Source organism: Herpailurus yagouaroundi, unplaced genomic scaffold (assembly GCF_014898765.1).
Source record: "Herpailurus yagouaroundi ecotype Mexico unplaced genomic scaffold, PumYag 77, whole genome shotgun sequence".
In the NCBI taxonomy this organism is placed as follows: Eukaryota; Metazoa; Chordata; class Mammalia; order Carnivora; family Felidae; genus Herpailurus; species Herpailurus yagouaroundi.
Window position 1 is genome coordinate 9,144,668 of NW_024412388.1, and position 25,786 is coordinate 9,170,453.

Here is a 25,786-nt window from a genome sequence, read left to right on the forward strand (position 1 = left end):
GAAGTAGGATTCTAATTGGGGTGTATGCATTTGAAGCAGAAAATATAATAAAATGCACTTAGCAGTTATAGTAATTAGAAGCCCGTAAAGTAGCTTAGCTTGCGGAGGTGGAGAGTTGGGGAGGGAAGCGGGGAACACTGGTCTGTATGCCTCCTAGCCATCAGGAATGCTCAACTCCATTTTCTGAAGAGTTAAGCTTGATTTAAATATGTCTCGGGTTTAATATGTTAGCAGCATACCCTTCCTTTAGTACATAATTTCCAAACATCTCAAAGCTCTGTTGAGTGTTGGATGTTGGAAAACCATCTAGAACTGTGCTGCCCATTGAACTCTCTGCAATGATGGCAGTGCTCCATTTCACACTGTCCAGCCCTGCAGTGCTAGCCACACGTGGCCACCAAGCACGCGCGCGAGAGTACATTGCTAAGAAACGTGGTAAGTGTGACCAAGAAATTGAATCTTTCGTTGTACTTAATGGGTTTAAGTAGCCGTTCATGATCAATGGCAGCTGGAATTGGACGGTGTAGATATAGTCACTTTATAGAAGGAAGAACTAAGGTGGTATGAAGCTGTTTACCCTGAATCCCATGGAGGGTCAAAGGGTATATTTGTTTGAGGGCATGTTAGCAAGAGTCTCCTCCAAGTCCAGCTTCCTTCTTCTGTTTTTGGAACATGAATTTATATGCATTCTCCCTTGATATGGAAACTGTCTTCTTTAAGGTTGGTATTAAGATTTTTAGTAGAAGAAATAAACTTTCTGTGATCCTCCAGCTGGGGACCCTTCCCTTCCTTTCCCTTCCTTTCCCTTCCCCTTTCCCTCCTCCCTTCCCACGTCCCTTCCCTCCTCCCTTCCCTCTTCCCTTCCCTCTTCCCTCTCCTTCCTTCCTTCTTTCTTTCCTTTTTTTTTTTTAAAGTGTGTGTGTGTTTGTGCGCGTGTGTGTGTGTGTGTTGGCTGAGGATCGTTTTCTGTCCTTTGTCTTTGCATCTGTTTGCTCCTGTCTTGAATAAGCAAAGGCTGCTTCATGCTGTGTTTGACTGTCTACTGGGATATCTTGCCCTTGACACAGTTCCTAAAGAAAGATACAGAGGTTGGCTAGAAGCTGCCAGAAGGGAGGTTGAGGGAGGAATGGAAGTTGTGCCCTTCTGAAGCGGCTGGCACTAAGGGACCACAGAGTTCCTGCGGAGACATAAGTCTCCAGTCAGAAATACGCAGTGAGCACATGTAGAAACTTTTATGCGAGGAGTGCTTATTAAAAGTCATTGCGTATGTTTTTTGGAACAGTACTGTGATATGAATTTTGTTGTTACACCAAAGAAAGGAATAGAAGGGGTAGGATAGGACTTTGTAATTCCTAGCGTCATGAGATCTTGGCATGTATTATCATGGAAATTTGTGGAATCTCTCGCTTGAATATTTTTGAAGAATTGGATAGATAGCTAGCTCCCTGTCAGGAATAGTTAAAAGCAAAGTCCCAAGATAAAGAGCCTGGGAGGACCTTGCCAGTTAGCCTTATATGTGCCTCCAAAAAGAAGGATTTTGTACATTTTTATCTTATCAGATAAAGATATTTATTGGGGGGTTGCCAAGGCTATCTAAGATGAAAAAGGAAACAAAAAGCCTGCCTTTTTCCAAAAATTGGGCATTGATACAGTAGTCTTTTTTTATAATATCAAATTAAACATATCCTGGGGTGCCTGAGTGGCTCAGTCTGTTGAGGGTCTGACTCTTGATCTCAGCTTAGGTCTTGATCTCACAGTCCTGAGTTCAAGCCTGCGTTGGGCTTCATGCTAGGTGTAAAGCCTACTTAAAGAAGAAAAAAAAAAAGAATATATTTGTTGTGGGCAGACTTTGTAGTGGTTGAGATCAGCTAGCTATCAATATAGATTTCTGACAATGCTTTTCTGCCTGTTACAGAAAAAAAAAACGATAGGGTATATCTCCCTGTTTAAGTATTACTCAGCATTTCTTAGATACAGAATTTCAGACTCTCTTTGTTTTTGTGATTTGCTCAGTCTTTTAGGTAGTTTGAAGCCTTAGGTTAAAGCAACACCAGGTTTTTCAAGCCAGTACAGGTGAATTATGGAGTTAACAGACTGAAATATTTCTATTTGGGGTTATGTTGGGACATTCAGGGAACCTAGTTGTCCTGTCCTAAGATCTCTTCCTTTTTTATGGTTCTTAACACTTGTTAACTGCTGACTACGGTCCTTATGTATGTCTCATCAGAATGTGAGCAGGGCTCCTGAGGCAGTGTGCCTGGGTTTGAACCCAGCTGTGCCACTTACTGGCTGTCTGACCTCGTCCAAGTTGCCTAGCTTCCCGTATGCCTTAGTTTCCTCATCTAGAAAGTGAAAAGTGAAAATACTGACTCATGACATGTTATGAGAAGTAAACGTAGGGCCTTTGGTAGAAACATAGCATACATTAAGAATTCAATAAACAGGTGCCTGGGCGGCTCAGTCAACCGGTTAAAGCATCCGACTTGATCTCAGCTCAGGTCTTGATCTCAGGGTCGTGAGTTCAAGCACCATGTTGGGCTACATGAACATGGCGCCTACTTAAAAAAAGTTTCAATAAATATTATTTTTTAAAATTATTTCTAGCTGTAAACATTGCTATCACTGTATAACCCTAGTACCTTGAATATAGTTGCTCTCTTTATTGTCTGAATGAATGAATAACTTATCCCACTGAGTTTTGTAGTTTTTAAAATTGTCATCAGAGTTTTTAAGATAATTCCATGCTGTTTCCCTTCTTTCTTCCTTTGGAATCCAATGTTTTGAGATTTCCATCTGATTGATTATGACTTTGTTTTCTTGGCACGTGTTTTGTTTGCTGTTCTATTTTTTCAGTACATGGTAGGTGCTGGAATCGTTCAGCTTGTGAATGAGTATATCCTATGATATTTAACTTTATGTCCCAGCTGGGTTCTTGGGCAGCGAGCTAAAAGAAAGTACTAGAGAAGAGTCCTCTGCATTCAGGGCCGTGCAGGATCCAGTTAAGTAATCTGAAATTTCTGCAATATCATGTAAAAGGAGCAAGTTCTCAAGGAAGAAATTTTGTGTTTCAGATGTAAACAGAAGTGTATTACATAAACTATCTTAGTAGTCCACTTCATAAATGGAGACCATAGGTATCTGTGGCTAAACACCTGCGTGCCTTAGTTGCTGTTGTGATGGTGCACCCTTTAGGGAGAAACCAGGAATTACAACAACATTGGTATCACCACTGAGACTTTTCAAGACCTGAGGGGGCATGAAGAATAATACTTTGAGTGTACTCATTGATTTCATTCCATTCTTGGAAGGTTTCATAGAGGCTCTGGGTGACATAATTATTTTCTCAGAGAAACTAAGTAATTGTGAAGCCTATTGTTTTTTGTTGGACCATGGATTTTCTGTCTTCTGATGAATTCATGGAAGTGGTTCTTATTATTTGTAGGTATTGATGTCAAGAAAGGCCGAGGTCGATATATTGACACCTGTATGGTCATCTTTGCCCCCCGGTACCTGTTAGATAATAAATCATCTCACAAGCTTGCATTTGCTCAGAGGGAATTTGCCAGAGGACAGGTAAGTCGTTTACTTTTGAAGAATGACCAGTGTTTATTTAACAGTACAGTGGGTTTTAATGCCATGATTTATCTCCCCATCAACACTGTTAAGTTTTGTGGTGTGAATAACCATTTTATGCCTTTGGTACCCTAAGTAGCTCATGGTAGAGAGCAAGGCCCAGACTAGGCAGTTACTCAGCAAACATTTACTGTCTTGACTTGTATTTGTTGACTAAAGACAGTGATCCTTTATATTTTAGGGAACAGCCAATCCTGAAGGTTACATTTCCACCCTTCCTGGTTCCAGCGTGGTGTTCCATTGGCCTCGGAATGATTATGATCAGCTCTTGTGTGTCAGATTGATGGATGTTCCCAATTGTATTTGGTCTGGAGGGTTTGAAGTCAATAAGAATAATTCTTTTCATATCAACATGAGGTAAATTCAGACACTGTATTTAGACAAAACGTAGTCTTCTTTCAGGTGCAGTAATGTATCATATAAATTTGAAATATCTACGAAGTAAATAGTAATACTGCCCTTTATGAAATGGGTGGTTATGTTTCTGGCTCTAAGTTCTTAAAACTTGTGGTGACCAAGTAAGTGTGACCGAATGTTTTGATGGAATGAATTAAAGGCATGTTGACAGTTTTGACCATTGTGCAGTTGCTATGGTCTGAGGTTATAAATCCGATGGGTAGTGCTGAGCTCGTGATTGCCTGCAACTCTGAGAATTGTGTCTGCACTTAGATGCTAACATTGTTGATAGATGGCTTTTGTGTATTCTTGCACACTGTGTATACTCTTGTCTCACTTGGTGGTATTTTAGTAAATCATCTGGCCTTTCTTGCCCAACCCAGTGACCCTCAGGTCCTTATTAAGAAAAATCAACAAATTTAGCCTCAGCTACCACAGGATGAATTTTTTCTTTCTGTTTTTATCAGATGTTTTTAAAATTTTTTTAATTTTTAATTTTTTTTTAATGTTTATTTATTTTTGAGAGAGACAGAGACAGAATCCAAGTGGGTTAGGGACAGAGAGAGAGGGAGACACAGAATCCGAAGCAGGCTCCAGGCTCTGAGCTGTCAGCACAGAGCCCGACACAGGGCTCGAACTCACGAGCTGTGAGATCATGACCTGAGCCAAAGTCAGACGCTCAACCGACTGAGCCACCCCGGTGCCCCATTTTCTAAAATTTTTTAAAATGTTTATTCATTTTTGAGAGAGAGAGAGAGGGGAGAGGGGCAGAGAGAGACACACACACACACACGCACAGAATCCAAAGCAGGCTCCAGGCTCTGAGCTGTCAGCACAGAGCGCTATGTGGGGCTCGAACTCATGAACCATGAGGTCATGACCTGAGCTGAAGTCGGCCTCCCAACTGATTGATCTACCCAGGAGCCCCTCAATTTTGTTCTTTTTTAAGATTATTTTGGCCGTTTGGAATTCCTTGAGATTCTATCAGAATTTCACGGTAAAATTTTCTCTTCTGGAAAAAAAATCACTTAGGATTTTGGTAGGGAGTATTTTGAATCTGTAGATCCACTTGGGGCCCCATTTTCATATGAACAATATTAAGTTGGATTTGTACATGTGGAATGCTATTCCATTTATTTGTGTCCTCTTCAATTTCTTTTTTTTTTTTTTTAAGTTTATTTATTTTAAGAGAGAGGGCACGCACATGTGGGATTGGCGGGGGTGGGGGGGGGGCGAGGGGCACAGAGAGAGAATCCCAAGCAGGCTTTGTGCTGCCAGTGCACAGCCCAATGCGGGACTCAACTCACGAACTGTGAGATCATGACCTGAGCCGAAATCAAGAGTCAGATGCTTACCCGACTGAGCCCCTCAGGTGCCCCATTCTGTTTAATTTCTTTCATCAAATGCTTTTGAGGCTAAAGACCCTGAAATCATTGCTATTTTGATGCATTTAAAAGCATAATGTAAGCTTTTATACTTCATGGTTAGTTCTGCATTGAGAACATCATTATAAGGGAACAGAAACATGGCTGATATAAAAAGAGATGATGCAAAATAATATCTATATTGACTTTTTAAAACATGTATTATTTGAGGGTTTTTTTGTTTTTTTCTTTGCGGTCAGTGGTGTGCCCTTCTTAGTTTCCTTTTGCTCTGGCCCTTATTAGAGTTCACTGCGTCTGGTAAAGGGGTTTTCAAGCTGTGTTCCTAGGAGTTGTCGGGGGTGATTAAGGAGGTGACTTCAGGGGCTGAGGGAGCCAAGTGGTTAGGGGGCCGGTGTGCTTACCCCTGCTCCACCCAGAAGCTAGTCTGCTAGTATCCTGTATCCCCACAAGATTTAATGGCGGGCGGGGAGGTGAGGAGTTGGTTCTGTAGCTAAAACCACCAGGGGTTTATATACTGCTTGGGTGGAGGTCACCTAGAAATGTTGTGTGAGAAGAGGAAGCCAATTTAGAATTGAGCAAAAGTTGCTCGTGACTAAGGAAGGAAAGAAAAGGTGTGGACGTGGGGAACGAAGGTGGCTTGTATACGTTTGTTAACCCTTCGGAGGGGTTCTAGCGCACAGTCCTAAGATACTAAGCAAAGACCCTCTGTTTCTTTTCCTTTCCCTATGTTTTCATTTTGAAACAGTTTAAACCTACAGAAAACTTACAGTTAGTGCAAAGAACACCCCTTTATCTTTCACTTGGATTAACTACACGTCAGCACTTTGCTGTATCCTGCTTTGTCTCCATGCATGTACACGTACACACTTTTTCTCTGAGCCATTTGAATGTAAATTGAAGTCACCCTGTTAGTTTAGCCATAAAAACTTATAGTTTATCTACCTAAAGACAAGGACATTTTGGGGTACCTGAGTGGCTCAGTAGGTTAAGTGCCTGACTTTGGCTTAGGTCTTGATCTCACGGTTCGTGAGTTCAAGCCCCGCATCGGGCTCTGTGCTGACAGCTGGGAGCCTGGAGCCCACTTTGAATTCTGTGTCTCCCTCTCTCTCTGTTCCTCCCCTGCTCACACTGTCTCTCTCTCCCTCAAAAATAGACATTAAAAAAAAAAAATACAGGGACATTTTTCTAAATAAATATACTAACATTACACACTGAATAAACTTAATATAAGTTTATTTATTTATTTTGAGAGAGTTGGGGAGGGGCAGAGAGAGAGGACAGAGGATCCAAAGCGGGCTCTGTGTTAACAGCTAAAACCCCGATGAGGGCTCAAACTCACATGTGAGATCACGACCTGAGCCAAAGTTGGATGCTCAACCAGCTGAGCCACCTAGGTGCCCCTGATAGTTGTTTGTTTTTTTTTAAGTAATCTCTACACCTAACATGCTCAAACTCGCAACCCCAAAATCAAGAGTTAACATGCTCTACAGACTGAGCTAGCAGGTGGCCCTGATAAATAATCTTTTGAAATACCCTTCATAGCATAACTCCCTTTGCCTTGATCTAGGATTCAGTCAGAGGTCATGCATTTTATTTGGCAGACATATCTCATCCGCTTTAATCTACAGTAGTCCTACTTTTCCTTTTTTGCTCTTTATTGACATTGAAAGCATAAGAGACTCTTAAAAACTGAGAACAAACTGAGGGTTGATGGGGGGTGGGGGTGGGTGGGTGATGGGCATTGAGGAGGGCATCTTTTGGGATGAGCAATGGGTGTTGTATGGAAACCAGTTTGACAATAAATTTCATATTAAAAAAAAAAAAAGAAAATTTTAAAGATTCCAAGCCTGTTTCTTATAGAATGTTCTCTTTTCTGAATTTTTCTTTTCCTTTTTTTAAATAATATATTTATTTTTTAATTTACATCCAAGTAGCATATAGTGCAATAATGATTTCAGGAGTAGAAAGCAGTGATTCATGCCCTACATATAATACCCAGAGCTCATCTCAACAAGTGTCTTCCTTAATGCCCAGCACCCATTTAGCCCATCCCTCCACCCACAACCCCTCCAGCTACCCTGTTTGTTCTCTGTATTTAAGAGTCTCTTATATTTTGTCCCTCTCCCTGTTATTATATTATTTTTGCTTCCCTTTCCTTATGTTCATCTGTTTTGTATCTTAAATTCCACATATGAGTGAAGTCATATGTTGTTTGCCTTTCTTTAATTTCGCTTAGCATAATACACTGTAGTACCATCCACAGTGTTGCAAATGGCAAGATTTCGTTCTTTTTGATTGCTAAGTAATACTTAGCAATTGTATGTGTGTGTGTGTGTGTGTGTGTGTGTGTGTGTGTATGTATATACACATATATATATCTATATACATATCTATATATCTTCTTTATCCACTCATCTGTTGATGGACATTTGGGCTCTTTCCATACTTTGGCAATTGTCAGTAGCGCTGCTATAAACATTGGGGTGTATGTGCCCCTTTGAAACAGCACACCTGTGTCCTTTGGATAAATACCTAATAGTGCAATTGCTGGGTCTTAGGGTAGTTCTATTTTTAATTTTTTGAGGAACCTCCATACTGTTTTCCATAGTGGCTGTACCAGTTTGCATTCCCGCCAGCAATGCAAAAAAGATCCTCTTTCTCTGCATCCTCGCCAGCATCTGTCATTGCCTGAATTGTTAATTTTAGTCATTTTGACTGGTGTGAGGAGGTATCTCATTGTGGTTTTGGTTTGTATTTCCCTGATGATGAGTGATTTTGAGCATTTTTTCATGTGTCTGTTAGCCATTTGGATGTCTTCTTTGGGAAAGTGTCTGTTCATCTCTTTTGCCCATTTCTTCACTGTATTATTTGTTTTTTGGGTGTTGAGTTTGATTAAGTTCTCTATAGATTTTGGATACTAACCCTTTATCTGATATATCACCTGCAAATACCTTCTCCCATTCCACAGGTTGCCTTTTAGTTTTGCTGATTGTTTCCTTCACCGTGCAGAAGCTTTTTATCTTGATGAGGTCCCAATAGTTTATTTTTGCGTTTGTTTCCCTTCCCTCTGGAAACATGTTGAATAAGAAGTTGCTGCGGCCGAGGTCAAAGAGGTTGACCTGCTGTCTCCTCTAGGATTTTGATGGCTTCCTGTCTTACATTTAGGTCTTTCATCCATTTTGAGTTTATTTTCATGTATGGTGTAAGAAAGTGGTCCAGGTTCATTTTTCTGCATGTCGCTGTCCAGTCTTCCCAACACCATTTGCCGAAGAGACTATCTTTATTTCATTGGATATTCTTTCCTGCTTTGTCAAAGATTTGTTGGCCATATGTTTGTGGGTCCATTGCTGGGTTCTCTATTCTTTTCCATTGATCTGAGTGTCTGTTTTTGTGCCAGTACCTACTGTCTTAGTGATTACCTCTTTGTAATACATCTTGAAGTCCAGGATTGTGATACTGCCAGCTTTGGCTTTCCTTTTCAGGATTGCTTTGGCTATTTGGGGTCTTTTCTGGTTCCATACAAATTTTGGGATTGTTTGTTCTGGGTCTGTGAAGAATGCTGGTGTTATTTTGATAGAGAGTGCATTGAACACGTAGATTGCTTTGGGTAGTATTGACATTTTGACAATATTGGTTCTTCAGTCCATGAGCACGGAATGTTTTTCCATTTTTTTGTGTGTCGTCTTCAATTTCTTTCATAAGCTTTCTATAGGTTTCAGTGTATAGGTTTTTCACCTCTTTGGTTAGGTTTATTACTAAGTATTTTTGGGTTTTGTTGCAATTGTAAATGGGATCAATTACTTGATTTCCCTTTCTGCTGCTTCACTGTTGGTGTATAGAAATGTAGCCAACTTCTGTGCATTGGTTTTATATCCTGTGACTTTGCTGAATTCATGAATCAGTTTTAGCAGTTTTTTGGTAGAATATTTTGGGTTGTCTGCGAAGAGTGAAAGTTTGACTTCCTCCTTGCCAGTTTAGATGCCTTTTATTCCTTTGTGTTGACTGATTGCATCTAGGACTTCAATACTATGTTGAAATACAGTGGTGACAGTGGACATCCCTGTCGTGTGCCTGACCTTAGGGGGAAGGCTCTCAGTTTTTCCCCTTTAAGGATGATATTAGTGGTGGGTCTTTTGTATATGGCTTTTATGATCTTGAGGTATGATCCTTCTATCTGTATTTTCTTGAAGGGTTTTATCAAGAAAGGATGCTGTATTTTGTCAAATGTTTCTCTGTGTGAGAGGATCGTGTGGTTCTTGTCCTTTCTTTTATTAATGTGATGTATCACATTGATTGATTTGTGTATATTAAATCAGCCCTGCATTCCAGGTATAAATCCCACTTGATCATGGTGAATAATTCTTTTAATGCATTGTTGGATCTGGTTGGCTAGTATCTTGTTGAGATATTTTTGAGATTTGTTGAGAATCCTGTTGAGAATTTTTGCATACACATTCATCAGGAAAATTGGTCTACAGTTCTCCTTTTTAGTAGACTCTGTCTGGTTTTGGAATCAAGGAAATGCTGGCCTCGTAGAATGAGTTTGGAAGTTTTCCTTCCATTTCTACTTTTTGGGACAGCTTCAAAATAATAGTAGTTAACCCTTTTTTAAATGTTTGGTAGAATTCCCCTGGAAAGCCATCCAGCCCTGGACTCTTGTTTTTTTGGGAGATTTTTGATTACTGATTCAATTTCTTTACTGATTATGGGTATGTGCAAATTTTCTATTTATTCCTGTTTCAGTTTTAGTAGTTGATATGTTTCTAGGAATTTGTCCATTTCTTCTAGTTTGCCCAATTTGTTGGCATATAATTGCTCATAATATTCTCTTAGTATTGTTTGTATCTCTGCAGTGTTGGTTGTGATTGCTTTCATTCTTGATTTTATTTATTTGGGTCCTTTCCTTTTTCTTTTTGATCAGACTGGCTAGCGGTTTATCAGTTTTGTTAATTCTTTCGAGGAACCAGCTCCTGGTTTCATTGATCTGTTCTACTGTTTTTTAAATTTTGTTAGCATTGATTTCCACTCTAATCTTTATTACTTCCCATGTTCTGCTGGTTTGGGGTTTTATTTGCTGTTCTTTTTCCAGCTCTTTAAGGTGTAAAGTTAGGTTGTGTATCTGAGACTTTTCTTCCTTCTTTAGGAAGGCCTGGATTGTTACATACTTCCCTCTTATGACTACCTTTGCTGCATCGCAGAGGTTTTGGGCTGTGGTGTTATCATTTTCACTGGCTTCCATGTACTTTTTAATTTCCTCTTTAACTTCTTGGTTAACCTACTCATTCTTTACAGGGATGTTCTTTAGTTTCCAAGTTTCTGTTGTCTTTCCAAATTTTTTCTTGTGGTTGATTTCGAGTTTCATAGCATTGTTGTCTGAAAATATGCATGGTACAATCTCAGTCTTTTTGAACTTGTTGAGGGCTCATTTTTGACCCAGTATGCGATCTATCCTGGGGAATGTTCCGTGTGCACTCGAGAAGAATGTGTATTCTGCTGCTTTAGGATGAAATGTTCTGAATATATCTGTAAAGTCCATCCAGTCCAGTGTGTCATTCAAGGCCATTGTTTCCTTGTTGATTTTCTGTTTAGAGGATCTGTCCATTGCTCTAAGTGGGGTGTTGAAGTCCCCTACTGTTATGGTATTATTATCAATGAGTTTCACTATGTGTGTGTGTGTGTATGTATATATATGTATTTATACATATATGTGTGTATATATTTGTGTGTATATATATATTTGCTCTCACATTGGGAGCATAAATATTTATAATTGTTAGCTCTTCTTGGTGGATAGACCCCTTACTTATGATATGATACCCTTCTTCATCTCTTGTTATAGTCTTTATTTTAAAATCTAGATTGTCTGATATAAGTATGGCTACTCCGAATTTCTTTTGGCTTCCATTAGTATGACAGATGGGTCTCCATCCCCTGACTTTCAATCTGAAGGTGTCTTTAGGTCTACGATGGGTATCTTGTAAACAACATATAGATGGATCTTGTTTAATTATCCATTCTGTTACCCTGTATGTTTTCTGGATTTTTCTGACAGTTTCCTATACATAGATTTAATTGAACCTTTTTTGGTAAGAATACTACCTATGTTGTGGTGTGTGTTTCTCGTTGCATCAGTAGGAAGCCTGTGATGTCTGTTGCTCCCTTTACTGATGTTGCTAAATTCAGTCATCATATGATTAGGATGGTGTCCACCAGGTGTCTCTATTGTAAAGTTACCTTTACTTCTTTGTAAACAATAGTAAGCCATTGGGGGAATAATTTGAGACTGTATTTTCCCCCAAATCTTTCACTCAGTGGTCTGATGGTTCTTACCTGAATCAGTGATTTCATTGGTGGTTGCAAAATGGTGATTTTTCTAATTCTGTCATTTCTTCGGTGTTTATTAGCTGATATTCTTTTGTAAGATAGAGCTTCTTCGTTCTCTCAAGTGATCTATCTATATTTAAATACAGATACACATATACATGTACATATATATAACAAATCATATTTATTTGCTGGTAACTACTGGTGGATTCTCCTCACCTTCTTCCCTCATCCTATAGTGAAAACCTTGGTTATCAATAACATCAATATATTAGTTTGAACTATGTGAAATTGCTCTTTTTTTTTTATGTCAGAGCAATCTAATATCAACAATTTTATGGAGTTCAACCAATTTTTACTCATTTGCTAGGCTGGCACTACTACCCAAAACATATCCACTAAGTAAAATATGTAGATCTTATTGTAGAGTGACAAACTGCCGTACAGAAGTTGCTTGAATGAATTCTTTTTTATTATTCTGTGTGATTACACTGTCAATTTCTACCTTTTTAATGTGATGGAAGAGCACACAGTGGTATTAGTTAAAGTCCAGGCAATATCAGGATTGTGAGAAGTATAAGAAAGTGAACTGTAACTTGTTTCTTCTGTGTTGTGCAGTCTCTTTCTTTCCTTTTTCTGCAGAGATACTCTGGGAAAATGCTTCTTCTTGCGTGTGGAAATTACTCTTCGAGGAGCTACCTATAGGATCTCATTTAGTGACACGGACCAGTTACCCCCTCCTTTCCGAATTGACAACTTCTCTAAGGTATCGAGCAGGGTAGTGAGCCAGTTTGGCTGTTTCACTTGCGGGAAGGTGGAGTTTGTAGCGCCTTGAAGATAATGATGAAATACATTTTAAACTTGGGTTTAAAAAAAACCTATGTGGGGATCTCCTCAACTGGATAACCCTAGACATCCTTACCTTCTGGAGGTGGTTTCTGCTGGTTGTTTTGATTGCTGGGCAGACTTGTCCAGAAGTGACTTCTCAGTGCCACCTCCACCCCCACCCCCAATCATTTTGACTGTATTGTTTGGTGGACATGTACCCTCTGTAGACATTCCATACAGACAGAGAGGAATTGGAATCAGACAGTCCAGTGATAATGGGAATGGGCATTTTTACCACTGCTTAGTTACAGTGAGCATTTCTTTTCTTTTCTTTTTTTTTTTTTTTCAACATTTATTTATTTTTGGGACAGAGAGAGACAGAGCATGAACGGGGGAGGGGCAGAGAGAGAGGGAGACACAGAATCGGAAACAGGCTCCAGGCTCTGAGCCATCAGCCCAGAGCCCGACGCGGGGCTCGAACTCACGGACCGCGAGATCGTGACCTGGCTGAAGTCGGACGCTCAACCGACTGCGCCACCCAGGCGCCCCTACAGTGAGCATTTCTATAAATCTTCCAAGTAAAGCCAAGATGGAAAGAAGATACCATTTTAAATAATGCCTTTGAATAACAACCTCTTATAATATGTGACTTCCCATAGCCGAATTCTAGAATTTTTATTCCTTTCTGGGTTCAGAGTGTATCACGAGGGGTGAGGGTAGAAGAGATGGTCTGTGTCCTTTAATTGTTGGGCTCGTTGCAGTTTGAAAGATGACTAGAAAAGCATTTGAAGGGGCGCCTGGGTGGCTCAGTAGGTTAAGCATCGATTCCTGATTTTGGCTCAGGTCATGATCTCACGGTTCAGTTTGAGCCCTGCTTTGGGCTCCGTGCTGACAGTGCAGAGCCTGCTCAGGACTCATGCTCTCCCTCTCTCCCTGGCCCTGCCCCTCCACCTTTCTCTCAAGATAAATAAAGAAATAATTTTTTTTTTTTCTATAAAGAGAAAGGCATTTGAAGAGACAAGAGAATTGCCCTCGTGATTGTGGTTATGCCCAATGTAGGATTTGTTTGGGAAGGGTCTGGAACTTAAATTTAGGAAGCACTGACTCACTTTCTAGTGACACCACTCTGAATGAAAGTCCTCTGTATCCTCTCTGCCCTTACCGTAGGTTCCAGTTGTCTTTACTCAGCATGGTGTAGCTGAACCCAGGCTCCGAACTGAAGTGAAGCCCATGACTTCATTGGATTATGCCTGGGATGAACCCACCCTGCCTCCTTTTATCACGCTGACCGTCAAAGGGGCAGGCTCCTCAGAGCTCAACTGCAACATGAACGATTTCCAGGATAACCGACAGCTTTATTATGAAAACTTCATTTACATTGCTGCTACATATACATTCTCTGGGTAATTCTGGGTTCAGTTACTGTTCTCATAAAGCAGAAGGCTCTAATTCGTAACTGGTTTTAAATTTTAAGCAATTCTCAAGAGGCTCAAAGGATGGAGGAAGATTCCTTCCATTCTTTACCAAATCCTGGGCTCAGGGTCTATCTTGAGAGGTCTTAGGCTAAACCCTTGTCTTCTGGCTAGATTAAATTTATCTAAAGAGGCAAGACTGCTCTTTTTTTAAATGATCTCCCCAATAATCCATTCTAGTATTTAACATTCCTCCCATAAGATATTAGTCTCACAATATCCTCAGTTCTTCTTTTTTAAGGTGGTATTTTTAATGCATTTTTTAAATTTCTTGCTGCTGGTTTTAAGTTTGTTTTATGTCTTTCCTCATTTGAAACTGACCAGTCTTTATCATAATTACTCAAATCATTTTGACTCCTCTCTCCCATTGAGAATACTGGTTAAGCAGACACTTAGAGTCTATCTTAATTTTATCACCTATAGCCAACCGAAGTAGCTCAACTTGACAGTAATTCCAGTTGCCTTAGAATTATAATCTTCACTGACATCTGGTTAGCTGTATCTAGAAAACTCAGGTGAAGAATAGCAAGTTTATTCTAATTCTGTTGTTAGATTGGCACATAGAGATTCAAAACATTGGGCTTTCAAAAAGTAGTCATTTCACCAACATATAAATACAATTATTTCTGTGCTGGTGATGGGGCCAATTTTAAGATTTACCTGTGGAAAAACCAGGGAAAATAGCTAAATCTTGAGCATTTTACAAATATAAATCGCCGGATGGACAGGACACTTAAAGTCAGATTCCTTTCCAAAAATTCTGAATAGTTTTGCTTATGAATGGTATTTTTTATCTGCCTGCGGCTCACAAAAGTAATCTCTCTGCCTGGCGGTACCTCTCATCTACCTAGAGTCCAGATTTCACTAGTAATGAATTGAACGGGCATCTTTACTTAGAATAGCCACTCTTTTCCTTGTTTGTTGCAGTTCTCTTTGGAAATAATGGTGCTGGGATGTTTATTTTGTTATAATTAAGCCAGCCTGTTTGTTTCTTTTGAAAGATTATGGCACTTGACAGCATGACATGCTTAAGGTTTTAGTGCCTGAAAAGCCAGTTCTTAATCTGGTTGTTAATCATGTTTTTCTCTTTACGTTCTTAAGTTCAATTCCAGTAGTTATTACACTCTTTAACTGAAGAATCCTTATGGGTGATTAGGAGTTTAATGGGTTGGACAGATATGGGGCAGATAAAAAGGGAGGTTCTGAGAATCTTGGTGTGAGGAGAGATTGAACCATGTTCTGGAGTATATAAGACACGATGTTTTTGCATTGTGGGAGAGAACAAATGCTGGGGAAGAGACAACTTTTGTTTTTGTTGGTTTTTATTTTAAATTGAGATGAAATTCACATAACATAAAATTAACCATTTAAGAATCAACCATTAGTGACATTTAGTGCATTCGTGATGTTGTGCAGCCACCGCCTCTGTCTAGTTCCAGAACATTTTCATCCCTCCAGGAAGAAACGCCGAACCCATTAAGCAGTTACTCCCCATTACCCTCTCCCCCCAGCCCTTGGCAACCACCAGTCTACTTTCTGTCCCTAAGGATCGACCTATTCCAGATAATTCATGTAAATTGATTCATAAATATGTGACCTGTTGTATCTGGCTTCTTTCACTTAGCATTAATATTTTCAAGGTTCATTCACATTGCAGCATGGATTTCCTTCTTACTGTGGCCAAGTAATACTCCATTGTTTGGGCATACCACACTCTGTTGTCCATTCAGCTGTTGATGGACATCTGTGTTGTCTCCTGTTGTTGGCCTTTGTGCTGCTATCAATGTGCCTATGATTGTGCATGTATTGGTTTAAGTAATTGTTTCTGATTCCTTTGTGTATATATGTAGGAGTGGAATTGCTGGGTTCTGTGGTATTTCTATGTTTTAACCTTTTGAGGAACTACTATACCATTTTCCACAGTAGCTGAATCGTTTTACATTCCCACCAGCAACATACAAGGGCCCTGACTTCTCCACACCCCCAGCAACACTATTTTACATTTTTTTGATTGTAGCCATCCTACTGGGTGTGTGATGACTTCTCAGTGTGGTTTTGGTTTGCATTTCCTTAATAACTGATGATGTTGAGGATCTTTTCCTCTGCTAATAGGCCATTTGTGTATCTTTGGAGAAATGTCTATTCAAATCCTTTTCTCATTTAAAAATTTTTTTTTCACCTTTTTATTGTTGAACTTTAAGAGTTCCTTATATAATATGGATACAAATTCTGTATCAGATATAGGATTTGCACATATCTTCTCTCCTGTTCTTTGGATGATCTTTTTACTTTCTTGATGGTGTCCTTTGAAGGTCAGAAGTTTTTTAATTTTGTTGAAATCTAATTTATGTCTTTATTTTTGTCACGTGTGCTTTTTTTGGGTTATGAAAACTAGTTTTTAACTCCCAATTCATCGGTCCCTTTTTTGATGATGGAGATTAGTGGAAACAGTAGAATAATCTAAATAAAATCTTACCAAAATACCTCAAAGTTGGCAGGGGGGGGGGTGCCTGGGTGACTCAGGCAGTTAAGTGTACGACTTGGGCGCAGGTCATGATCTCACAGCTTGTGAGTTTGAGCCCCCACATCGTGCTCTGTGCTGATGGCTCGGGCCTGCTTTGGATCCTGCGTCTCCCTGTCTCTGCTCCTCCCCCGCTCACGCTCTGTTTCTCTCTCTCTCAAAAATAAACATTAAAAAATATTAAAAAAAAGAATACCCCTAAGTGTAGGTAGGCTGCAACATTCCATAAAACTTAGGATTCTTAAGCCACAGAGAAACACGACACGATCGGGTTGGAGGAAGGTGAATATGAACCCCTTGTTTTCTTTTCATTCTAGAGGGACTTCTGATTCATTGCCAAGCTTTAGGGATGCAGTGATGCTGATCTTCTGTCTGGCAAAAAGTAGAGCTAATTCTTGGACCCTTGGAATGTCTGGCTTAATTTGGGAGGAGGGGGTGCTGAAGCTATATAGTCATTCTTTTATGTCTGAATTGTAAGGCACTAGAATCATCAGGAGAGGGGAAATGTTAGTATGTTTTCTGGCAAATGAATCTGGAAACATAACCTGATCTTTCTGCAACTTGGGTTAGACATTCTTTCGTGATGGAAAAAAAGTCTCCCCTTTACAGATGAGGTTTTAAGCATTTGCTTCTGAGTACTTGTATATATGTGCAAGTATATGTATATACACGTATGTACGTATGACTGTTTTAATTCCAGTTTACAGGAAGGGACAGGAAGGCCTGTGGCTTCCAGCAAGGCTACCACCTGTGCAGAGCTGGTCTTGGATGTCTCACCAAAGACACAGAGAGTCATTTTAAAGAAGAAGGTAAGAGCACTTAGCATTTGGAGTTTAGAAGGGGAGACTGTTAGCCGTGGAGGGGCCTCCGGTCATGCAGTCTGTCCCCTCCTCATGCACAGGCTGGACGACTTGCTCAGGGTGGGATGTGGGGTCTCTCCTGCTCAAGTTGCTGTTCTTCCTCTTTTCCTGTGACATCTGCTCCAGGAATTCCAAGCCCTTTTCATCTTCGATGCCCTTTTTGGAGAACTTACCTTTAAATTCATTTTTTTCCCGAGTCATGATTTGCTGTTCTCAATACTCTCTTTTTCCGTTGAAATGGCTCCCCAGTCTACTTTTTCCTAAACTGAATGGAAAAATTATCAAACTGACAACTTTCCCCCTTTTTATGCCGACACACGTTCTTTCCAAGGGTCAGTTTAGGGAAATGTTTCCGCTAGTAGACCTACGTATAGAGAGGAAGGCAGGCAAATCTGGCCGGAAGCAGCACAGATGGCAGACGGACTGGCGATAAGTAGTTCAAACCTCAACACGAAAGGCGCCTGAGAACTCAGAGGCGTAGAAGTGACTTTAAGAGGCGGAAGATTACCGATGATGATGATTTAAAACCTGTTTACCTGACGGCTGTGTTCCAGAAGATTTTGCATAATGTAAATCACACAGTCCCAAAATAACCCTGGTAGAGAGTGTCTCTTTACCAGTTGCCCGGATGGGGACAAAGGACCCCTTTTATCACCAGAGGTGGTGGCGCGTGTGTCAGTGGTGTCGCCTCACCTGGATGTGAGTTTGTACAGCTCTTAGCAAATTTGTAACTGGGGAACCAGGCAGGTTCAGATCATTCAAGTGAAACTTGAATACACATGTGTTTTTAATTCACTTTTACATTTTTAACAGCTTTACTGAGATGCAATTCATATACAGACCCCCCACTTAAAGTGTACAGTTCAGTGCTTTGTAGTATATCCACAGATACGTGCAAGCAGCATCACACTCAACTTCGGAACATTTCAGCACCTCCAAAAGAGATCCTGTGTCTCTAGCTCTGACGCCATTTTTTTCTTGCTCTGCAGCCCTAAGCAGTCACTCATCTACTTTCTGTCTCTGCGTCCTTCCCTGTCTGGGCTTGCATATGGTTGGTGTTTTATGAGCGGCCTCTTAGGCTTAGCGTGGTGTTTCCAAGGTTCACCCATCCGTCACCCTATCAGTACTGGTAATTCTTCTGTTCCACCCATTCAAAGTCACTTAATTCAGGTTTGCTTACCGTGTTCTCACACTCCATGGGAGGCCGCGCTTACGTGTGAGATGCCTTTTGGAAATAAGATTTGGGGATGGTGACAACTAAAGAGACCACGAGGCATAGTAATTGAAAGCGCCCAGTTCTGGAGGCTTTTATGGGGGAATTGTGAAGAAGAAAATTTGGAAAAGCAATAATCTAGAAATTGAAAGCAGCGAGTCCAACAAGTCCAGTGAATTGAAAAAATAAGTGGCAGAGCGTCCTTGGAAATGATGCTGTCAGATGGCTTTCAGAGAATGTTCAAGTCGAGGAGGATGTTAGCATGAATGGAAACGAACTCGGGAGTGAGGTGATTTACCAGCTGGGATTGGATCACCGGGTGTGATCAGCAAAACAGCAATGTCAAATAGCTGTGTAATCTCCAAGGACTAGGGGACTGTTAAGCAGAGAAAAGGAAATTTTTTTATGAAGTAGCAAAAACACTTTGAAGAGGATGTGATAATTTATGTAACATTTTTTACTGTTAATTTCCTTTGATGGGGATGAAAAATGGCACTTAGGAGGGTGGATATAAATAAGTTATGCTGACGTCCAAAACCAAGCAGAGTTCTAAGAATTAGCATTAGCAACGGGACTTCTGCTCTTTAGTCAGGAACGAAGAGAGTGACATTTTAGATGGTTGGTTGGTTGGGTTTTTGTTTCTGTTGGTGTTTTTTGTTTTTCACTTTTTATAGTGAACGAATCTCAAATGTAAGAGAAAAATGGGCAGAAATTCTATAGAAGTGATGCTGTGGTTTTGATTCGTCCTGTTACTGTTGGTGCTTTAGCAGTAGAGGAAGGTGATGGCTGCTGGCCTTCTGTACCGTGAACTGAAGTTTCTGTCTTGCCCTCATATTTAGTAAAGACCTTGTGGACAGGTACTTTGAGACTGTGTAGATATCCTGAACCTCATCACAGTTGCTGTGTGTTACGTATACGTATTAGCCTGGGCTTGTATAACGAAATACTACAGACCGGATGACTTGAATAATGGGAATTTATTTCTCACAGTTCTGGAGGCTGGGAGGTACAGAATCAGGGTGCTGGCCCTTTGGTTCCCTGCTGAGGGCCCACGTCCTGACTTGTAGACTTGTGCCTTCTTGCGGTGTCCTCAAATGGCAGAGACTCTAGGTGGGGGGGAGAAAGCAAGCTCAGTGTCTGTTCTTGCAACGGCACTAAGTCCATCAGCAGAGCCCCCCCTCGTGCGCCCTTGTCTAAACCTAATTACTACCCAAAGGTTCCATTTCCAAATACCATCAAAGTTTCGGGTGAGGTCTCCAACATGAGAATTTGGGGTGGGCGTGGCAGTGTCATCCATAGCGTCGCGTCTGTCGTGGGTATAGATTCCTCTTTTACTCAGCGTGTTACCTGTTACCGTTAGGATACGTTTAGTGCTCAATTCCCGTATTTGGCCCATGGGAGCTCTTCAACCTTCTGTGTCCACTGGACGTATGCCCCTCAGTCCTTGAACACTTGCTTACTTTCTAACACAGCAGGTTATTCTGGGCTCGTCTGAACTTTCCCTGCTGCTTTTCTGGGTTTGCCACTTCTGATCCCTCTTATCTGAGAATGGAAGTTAGAAAGCTAAGCTGTATACACTGGGTGCGCTTGTTGTCATGGTGTGTCGTTTCCAGGCTCTCCCAGGGCACAGAGCTAGGGCTTCCACGTGTGCATGGACTATGTATGCCTGCACACCTGCGCACACACGCACGCCGTAATACAGGTGCACACACAGATGTGACACATGTGCATGTACGCACGCATATCTCATATACATATATATTTTGCATATTTCTGTATCTCTCCATCTTAAAAACCAGCAGTTCTCACTGATTCTTTCCAATTCCAGCCCCACATCACAAATTGATCTTGCACCCCATCCCTGTATAAACAGCCCGCTCCCCGGCTCCGGCTCCCATCTCCACATCCTGGACAGCACCCCTTCCACCCCGCCCCTCGCAGGAATGCTCTTCTACCCTCTCTTCATCTCTGACCATCCACACGAAGCCTTCGTCCCCCAGTCCCGTGTGAGGATCATCACCCGCCTTGGGCTTCAGCACCGCACTCTAGGCTGTCCGCCCCCCACCCCAACACCCACAATCCCCATGGACTTCTGTCCTCCTCGGTGTCATCTAAAGGTTTTAGGGCTAAATTGTGAGGGAAGGGGGGTAGGGAACTGGAAGGAGAACGGTATGGCTCAGATTTTTCCATGGAAATGTTGGTAGTTTCCAACTATGATGAGTCTGTACATAAAGGCAGACAGTAGAGGAATCCATGGATGGAAACTTGATTTCATAAAGCATCTGTGCTTAGATTCCCGATCTGGAACACCTGCAGGGTAATTGAGATACTTTGCCATGTGGATTTGGCACTGTGGGTAGACGGGCTCTCCCACTGCGAGCAGAGATGTGAGCCTGTGGGGACTTCAGAGGGAGACACAGAGGTCTGTTCCGTCTCTATAGGCATGGGAGGCGGCAGCATGGGAGAGACAGCACCCTCCCTTAAAGATATATGATATCTGGTATTTCACATTCCTCCCTGAACCTCACTTTCTTCCCGATCTAGCAGGTTTGGGAGAAGGATCAGCTAAGATGAGGTACATAGAGTGCTGTGTAAAGAACTGTGGTCAAAATGACACAGCAAACATTTATTGAGGTCATACCCTGTGCCAGGCATGTGCTGAGTGCCTTCTGTTTGTTACACTTATCACAAGAACCCTAAACAATAGCTAATTTCCCCCTTTGACAGATCAGGAAACAGAAGCTCTGAGGGATTGAGTAACCTGTCCAAGGTCACTCAGCTGGTAAATGGTGCAGCCCGGTTTCAAATCCTGGCATTTGGAATTCATATTCGTATTATGTCGTTAGTTTTTACTCTGTAGAATGTGAGGTGCCTGGGTGGCTCAGTTGGTTAAGTGTCTGACTCTGGCTCAGGTCATGATCTCACCGTTTGTGCGTCCAAGCCCTACATTGGGCTGTCGGCATAGAGCCCGCATTGAATCCTCTGTCCCCTTCTCTCACTGCCCCTTCCCTGCTTGTGCTCGCTGTCTCTCCTCTCTCTCAAAAATAAATAAACATTAAAAAAGAAAATGTAACGCGGAAGTTGTCTTTCCAACACGGGGGCAGCATGGTACCCAGACCCAGTTTATGGTACCCACAAGTTTGTCACTCTGGAGGAGCTCCCAGCTGGTGAGAGTGGATGTCATCCTGATAGGTCTAGCCAGAGTATATGTTCACCCAGCAGGAATTCTAGTGGGTAGGTGTTACTGAACCAGAACCAACCACATCGTGTTAGGAAGGCCGTGTGAGCAGAATGGTTAAGCATGTTGACCTTGAAATCAGGCTGTGGAGGTGAACTCCCCACTCCACCACCTCCAGGTCATGTGACCACGGGAAAGCGTCCTCATCTCCCTGAACCGTAACTTCCTCACCTGTGAGTAAGGACAATAAGAGGATATATGTCATCGGATTGTTTTGTGGGTCAAATGAGGACTGAATGAATAAATCCCATGGATCACTGGCTGGCACATAGTAAATTCTCAATAAGTATTATTATTATTCCTTCTTGAATATAGCGGATTTTATAGACCTCCGTGGATTGACCTGGAAGTCAAGTGCTGCTTGTAAAATATTCCTAAGAAGAAACTATATTTAAAATTAGCAGCAATCACCTTAGCATAACCTTTGAATTCAGTCAACCTGATATTTGAATACCATTAATCTGTAAATTAGAATCCCTCAATATAGTCTACTTCCACTAGAAACACAGGAAGGGAGAAGACATCTGGTAAATTCTGGTTGTCTGCCAGTTATGAGGATTACCAGTGATCACATATAAAGACTATCATATATACTTTATATAATTGGATCCCTCTCTAAGGTCAGGGCACCCGAGGGTCACCATCTGGAACAGCACTTATCCTAGCTGTGCAGCTAATGGAGATTAGACCGAACCTCAACTCACTAGTTTGCTCAGAAGATACCAAGTATATGAGAAGAATACATTTTTTAAGTTTACATTATTCATAATTTGGGGTTGTTTGGTTGACGAGTTCAGTGTATTTCATCCTAGGTGCACCTCAGGATTGACGACAATGGAAGTTAGAATTGTATAATGTGGAAAATGCCTTTTAGTACGGCTTTGAATGGAGAACTTAGCCCTTGTGTGCAGCTCTTGACTCCCTTACCTGAAGCCTGGCTGCCTGTGACAGCTTTCTGTGTCCTTGTGTCTCTGCCCTCAGGAGCCCGGGAAGCGCTCCCAGCTGTGGAGGATGACCGGCACGGGCATGCTGGCCCACGAGGGGTCTTCGGTGCCCCACAACCCCAATAAGCCCTCTGCGGCCCGCTCCCCCGAGAGTTCCGCCATTTTAGACATCGCTGGCCTTGCCGCAGTAACTGACAACAGGTAATTTTCTAAACAACTTTTGATGTGAATTCTTTGCTTCCAAACTCAGTTTCAGTGGAAATACACACCAAAAAGTGAGACTATAAATGAAGTAAGAATTTGTATCTTTATATTTGTATTTTTTTTCAGTGAAAGTCCTGTCGTGTTCCCAGATACAAGTTTTGAGCCTTTGTTTGTTTGTTTGTTTGTTTGTTTTTAATATTATTTATTTATTTTTATTTGAGAGAGAGAGAGAGCAAGAGCACAAACAGGGAGAGGGACAGAGGGAGAGAAAGAGAGGGAGAGGGAGATAATCCTAAGCAGGCTCCACACTCAGCTCGGAGCCCAACATGGGGCTCGATCCCACGACTCTGGGATCGTGACTTGAGCCAAAACTAAGTCAGACACACAACTCACTGAGCCACCCAGGTACCCTGAGCAGTTGTTTTTTTTTGTTTTTAGTTTGGGTTTTTTTGTTTTTTTTTTTTTGGTCTTTCTAAGAATTTTGTTAAATATTTCAAAAGCAGAAGTGAATTATTGAGAGAACAATCAAAGATGTTTTTATGATGAGCTCTTTGGGTTCAAATTGGTTATTAGGGACAGATAAGTTATTTGATTTGCCTATGCCTTAGTGTCTTTATGCAGTCAGTTTATTTTTTTCCAGTTAATACCTTCCAAAATTCACTTCCAAAATGACTTTACATAACTTACAAGTGAAAACCCAACATAAAAGTAATTGTAATTAAACAGAAAAAGGTCTCTTGAAAATATTTCAAGATCTTTTTAGCAGATAGCCCTTCTCAGACTGCCTGTCGCTGTGGGAATGCAGGAACCTGATCATTACATCTAGTAGAATCCTTAAAAGTACCGGTACTCCTTTGTGTCCTCCTGTTTATTGCGTTCCGTTTTGGCTTATTCCTCCTCTCTTATTAAGAGATACTTAGCCGTCACGAGATTCCAGGCTACCTGCCCATTAGGGTTTGTGTGTGTGTGTGTGTGTGTGTGTGTGTGTGTGTGTGTGTGTGTGTGGTTTGTTTGTTTATTTATTTATTTTAATGTTTATTTTTGAGAGAGAGAGACAAAGCGTGAGCAGGGGAGGGGCAGAGAGAGAGGGAGACACAGAATCCCAAGCAGGCTGCAGGTTCTAAGTCGTCAGCCCAACGCGGGGCTGAAACCCATGAACCGTGAGACCATGACCTGAGTGGAAGTCAGATGCTAAACCAACCGAGCCACCCAGGCGTCATCTGCCCATTAGGTTTTAAAAGTGGAGGATGTTGGAAGAAAGAGCAAAACCACGACCCCGATATTCTCTTCAAGCCGAATGTATTTGACTCAGAGTATTCATTGCACTCTCCTGTGTTCCAGATATGAGCCACTGATGCTAAGAAAGCCTGATCGCAGGCGAAGCACAACTCAGACGTGGAGTTTCCGAGAAGGAAAACTGACCTGTGGGTTACATGGGTTGGTTGTCCAGGTCAGTAGTGTTTGACACCCCCAGTTGTAGCAAGCCGTGTTGGAGCCCTCTTTGAAACAAAGTATCAATTGGTATATACGCAATGTGTTGCTGAATGGGGAAAAGTAATTCCAGAGCAAGGGAAAAATCAAGAAACTTGTGCATCTATATGCACTTATAGGGGAAATATTTTTTAAGGTGATAATATATGAGAACTGTATTGGGAGTGGTTGCCTGAAAGTAATGGGGTTTTTTCCTTGGCTTATCTGGTTGTTTTTCTTTGGTGGTATAAGTTGTGAGTTTTAAAAGAAAGAAAGAAAAATGCCAGCAAAGAGCCCACTGCTAAGTTAGGTGCAGTAGTTTTAGGCCTGTGAAGTCAATGTGCCATCTACACCAGTCTTTTGTGAAGTGTTCTAGGAGATGGTGAGTGATCGTCGTGGGCTCTACATTCTCCAGACGCTGTCAGTTTCTGCGTTCTTAGTGGTACCCAAATAAGCGTTTAATTGTTGTAGCAAATGTCAGAATGAAAATTGCTGGTCAGTGTCCTCTGTCCTCAGCCAGTCTACCCCTCGATAAGCTGCCAGGTACTTCATAAGCAAATGCGTGTTTGGAAAATTACCAGCAGTTTGGATTTTCTGCCCTTCTGGCTTCATGTGAGAAATGAGACCATGGGTCTGAGATGAGTTGATGGGAAGTTCTGTGTCAGAGGCTTGGGCCGAGGGCTGAACAACATGGGTGACAAGGAGCGCTTCTGCCTCAGCCCAGGGCTTTGCCCAAAAGTTAAACGCTGGAATACCAGGCCCTCGCCAGAGAACTCTTGGTGTTTGTCCCTAGTGGAAACCAGGCTGTCCCTCCAAAATGGGAGATTGTTCTCCAGGGCACTGAGCAAAACTGTAAGGAACCTCTGCCTGCTGTTTGGTGAGACTTATTTTCTCTATCTCTGTTGCCCTGAGCTTTTTTCATCAAAGACGAGCTGCTTACTTCTATGAAGCACACATCTGGAATGGATTTGTGATTTTCAATTAGCAATACAGTTCAGGCTTCTGGAGGCAAGAGAGGGTGTGTTATAATTGTTGGGCCCCATGTCTGACCCTGGCTTTACTTCCAGTTTGTTCCTAAAGCCCGTGTAAATCCGATTCTCTCAGAGTACCCCCACCCGCACCAAAAAATCTTTTTCTGGTGTTTTGTTGCTTCTCGAATCCATTACATCATTTCTCTGCTTGTGAGTGACCCTATAATAACAGTATTCAGCAGAGCAAAGTGTGCCTTGGTTAGGGAAATAAGCTTGTTTCAATCTTCCTATTCTAAAGAAAGTAATCGAAGGCGTTAACCATCTCCT

The 25,786-nt window shown here is 41.5% G+C and overlaps 1 protein-coding gene across 8 annotated transcripts in view; it reads left to right on the top strand.

Annotated features, from left to right (window-relative positions):
* Positions 1 to 25,786, top strand: part of VPS13D (vacuolar protein sorting 13 homolog D) — a 259,048-nt gene that overhangs the window by 119,518 nt on the left and 113,744 nt on the right. For all 8 annotated transcript variants that reach the window (XM_040461642.1, XM_040461677.1, XM_040461651.1 and 5 more), the window contains 7 exons: positions 3,443 to 3,573; positions 3,815 to 3,990; positions 12,381 to 12,504; positions 13,734 to 13,969; positions 17,260 to 17,368; positions 22,852 to 23,015; positions 24,360 to 24,468. In XM_040461642.1, the coding sequence (XP_040317576.1) occupies positions 3,443 to 3,573; positions 3,815 to 3,990; positions 12,381 to 12,504; positions 13,734 to 13,969; positions 17,260 to 17,368; positions 22,852 to 23,015; positions 24,360 to 24,468 (1,049 nt within the window). The remainder of the gene's footprint in view (positions 1 to 3,442; positions 3,574 to 3,814; positions 3,991 to 12,380; positions 12,505 to 13,733; positions 13,970 to 17,259; positions 17,369 to 22,851; positions 23,016 to 24,359; positions 24,469 to 25,786) is intronic.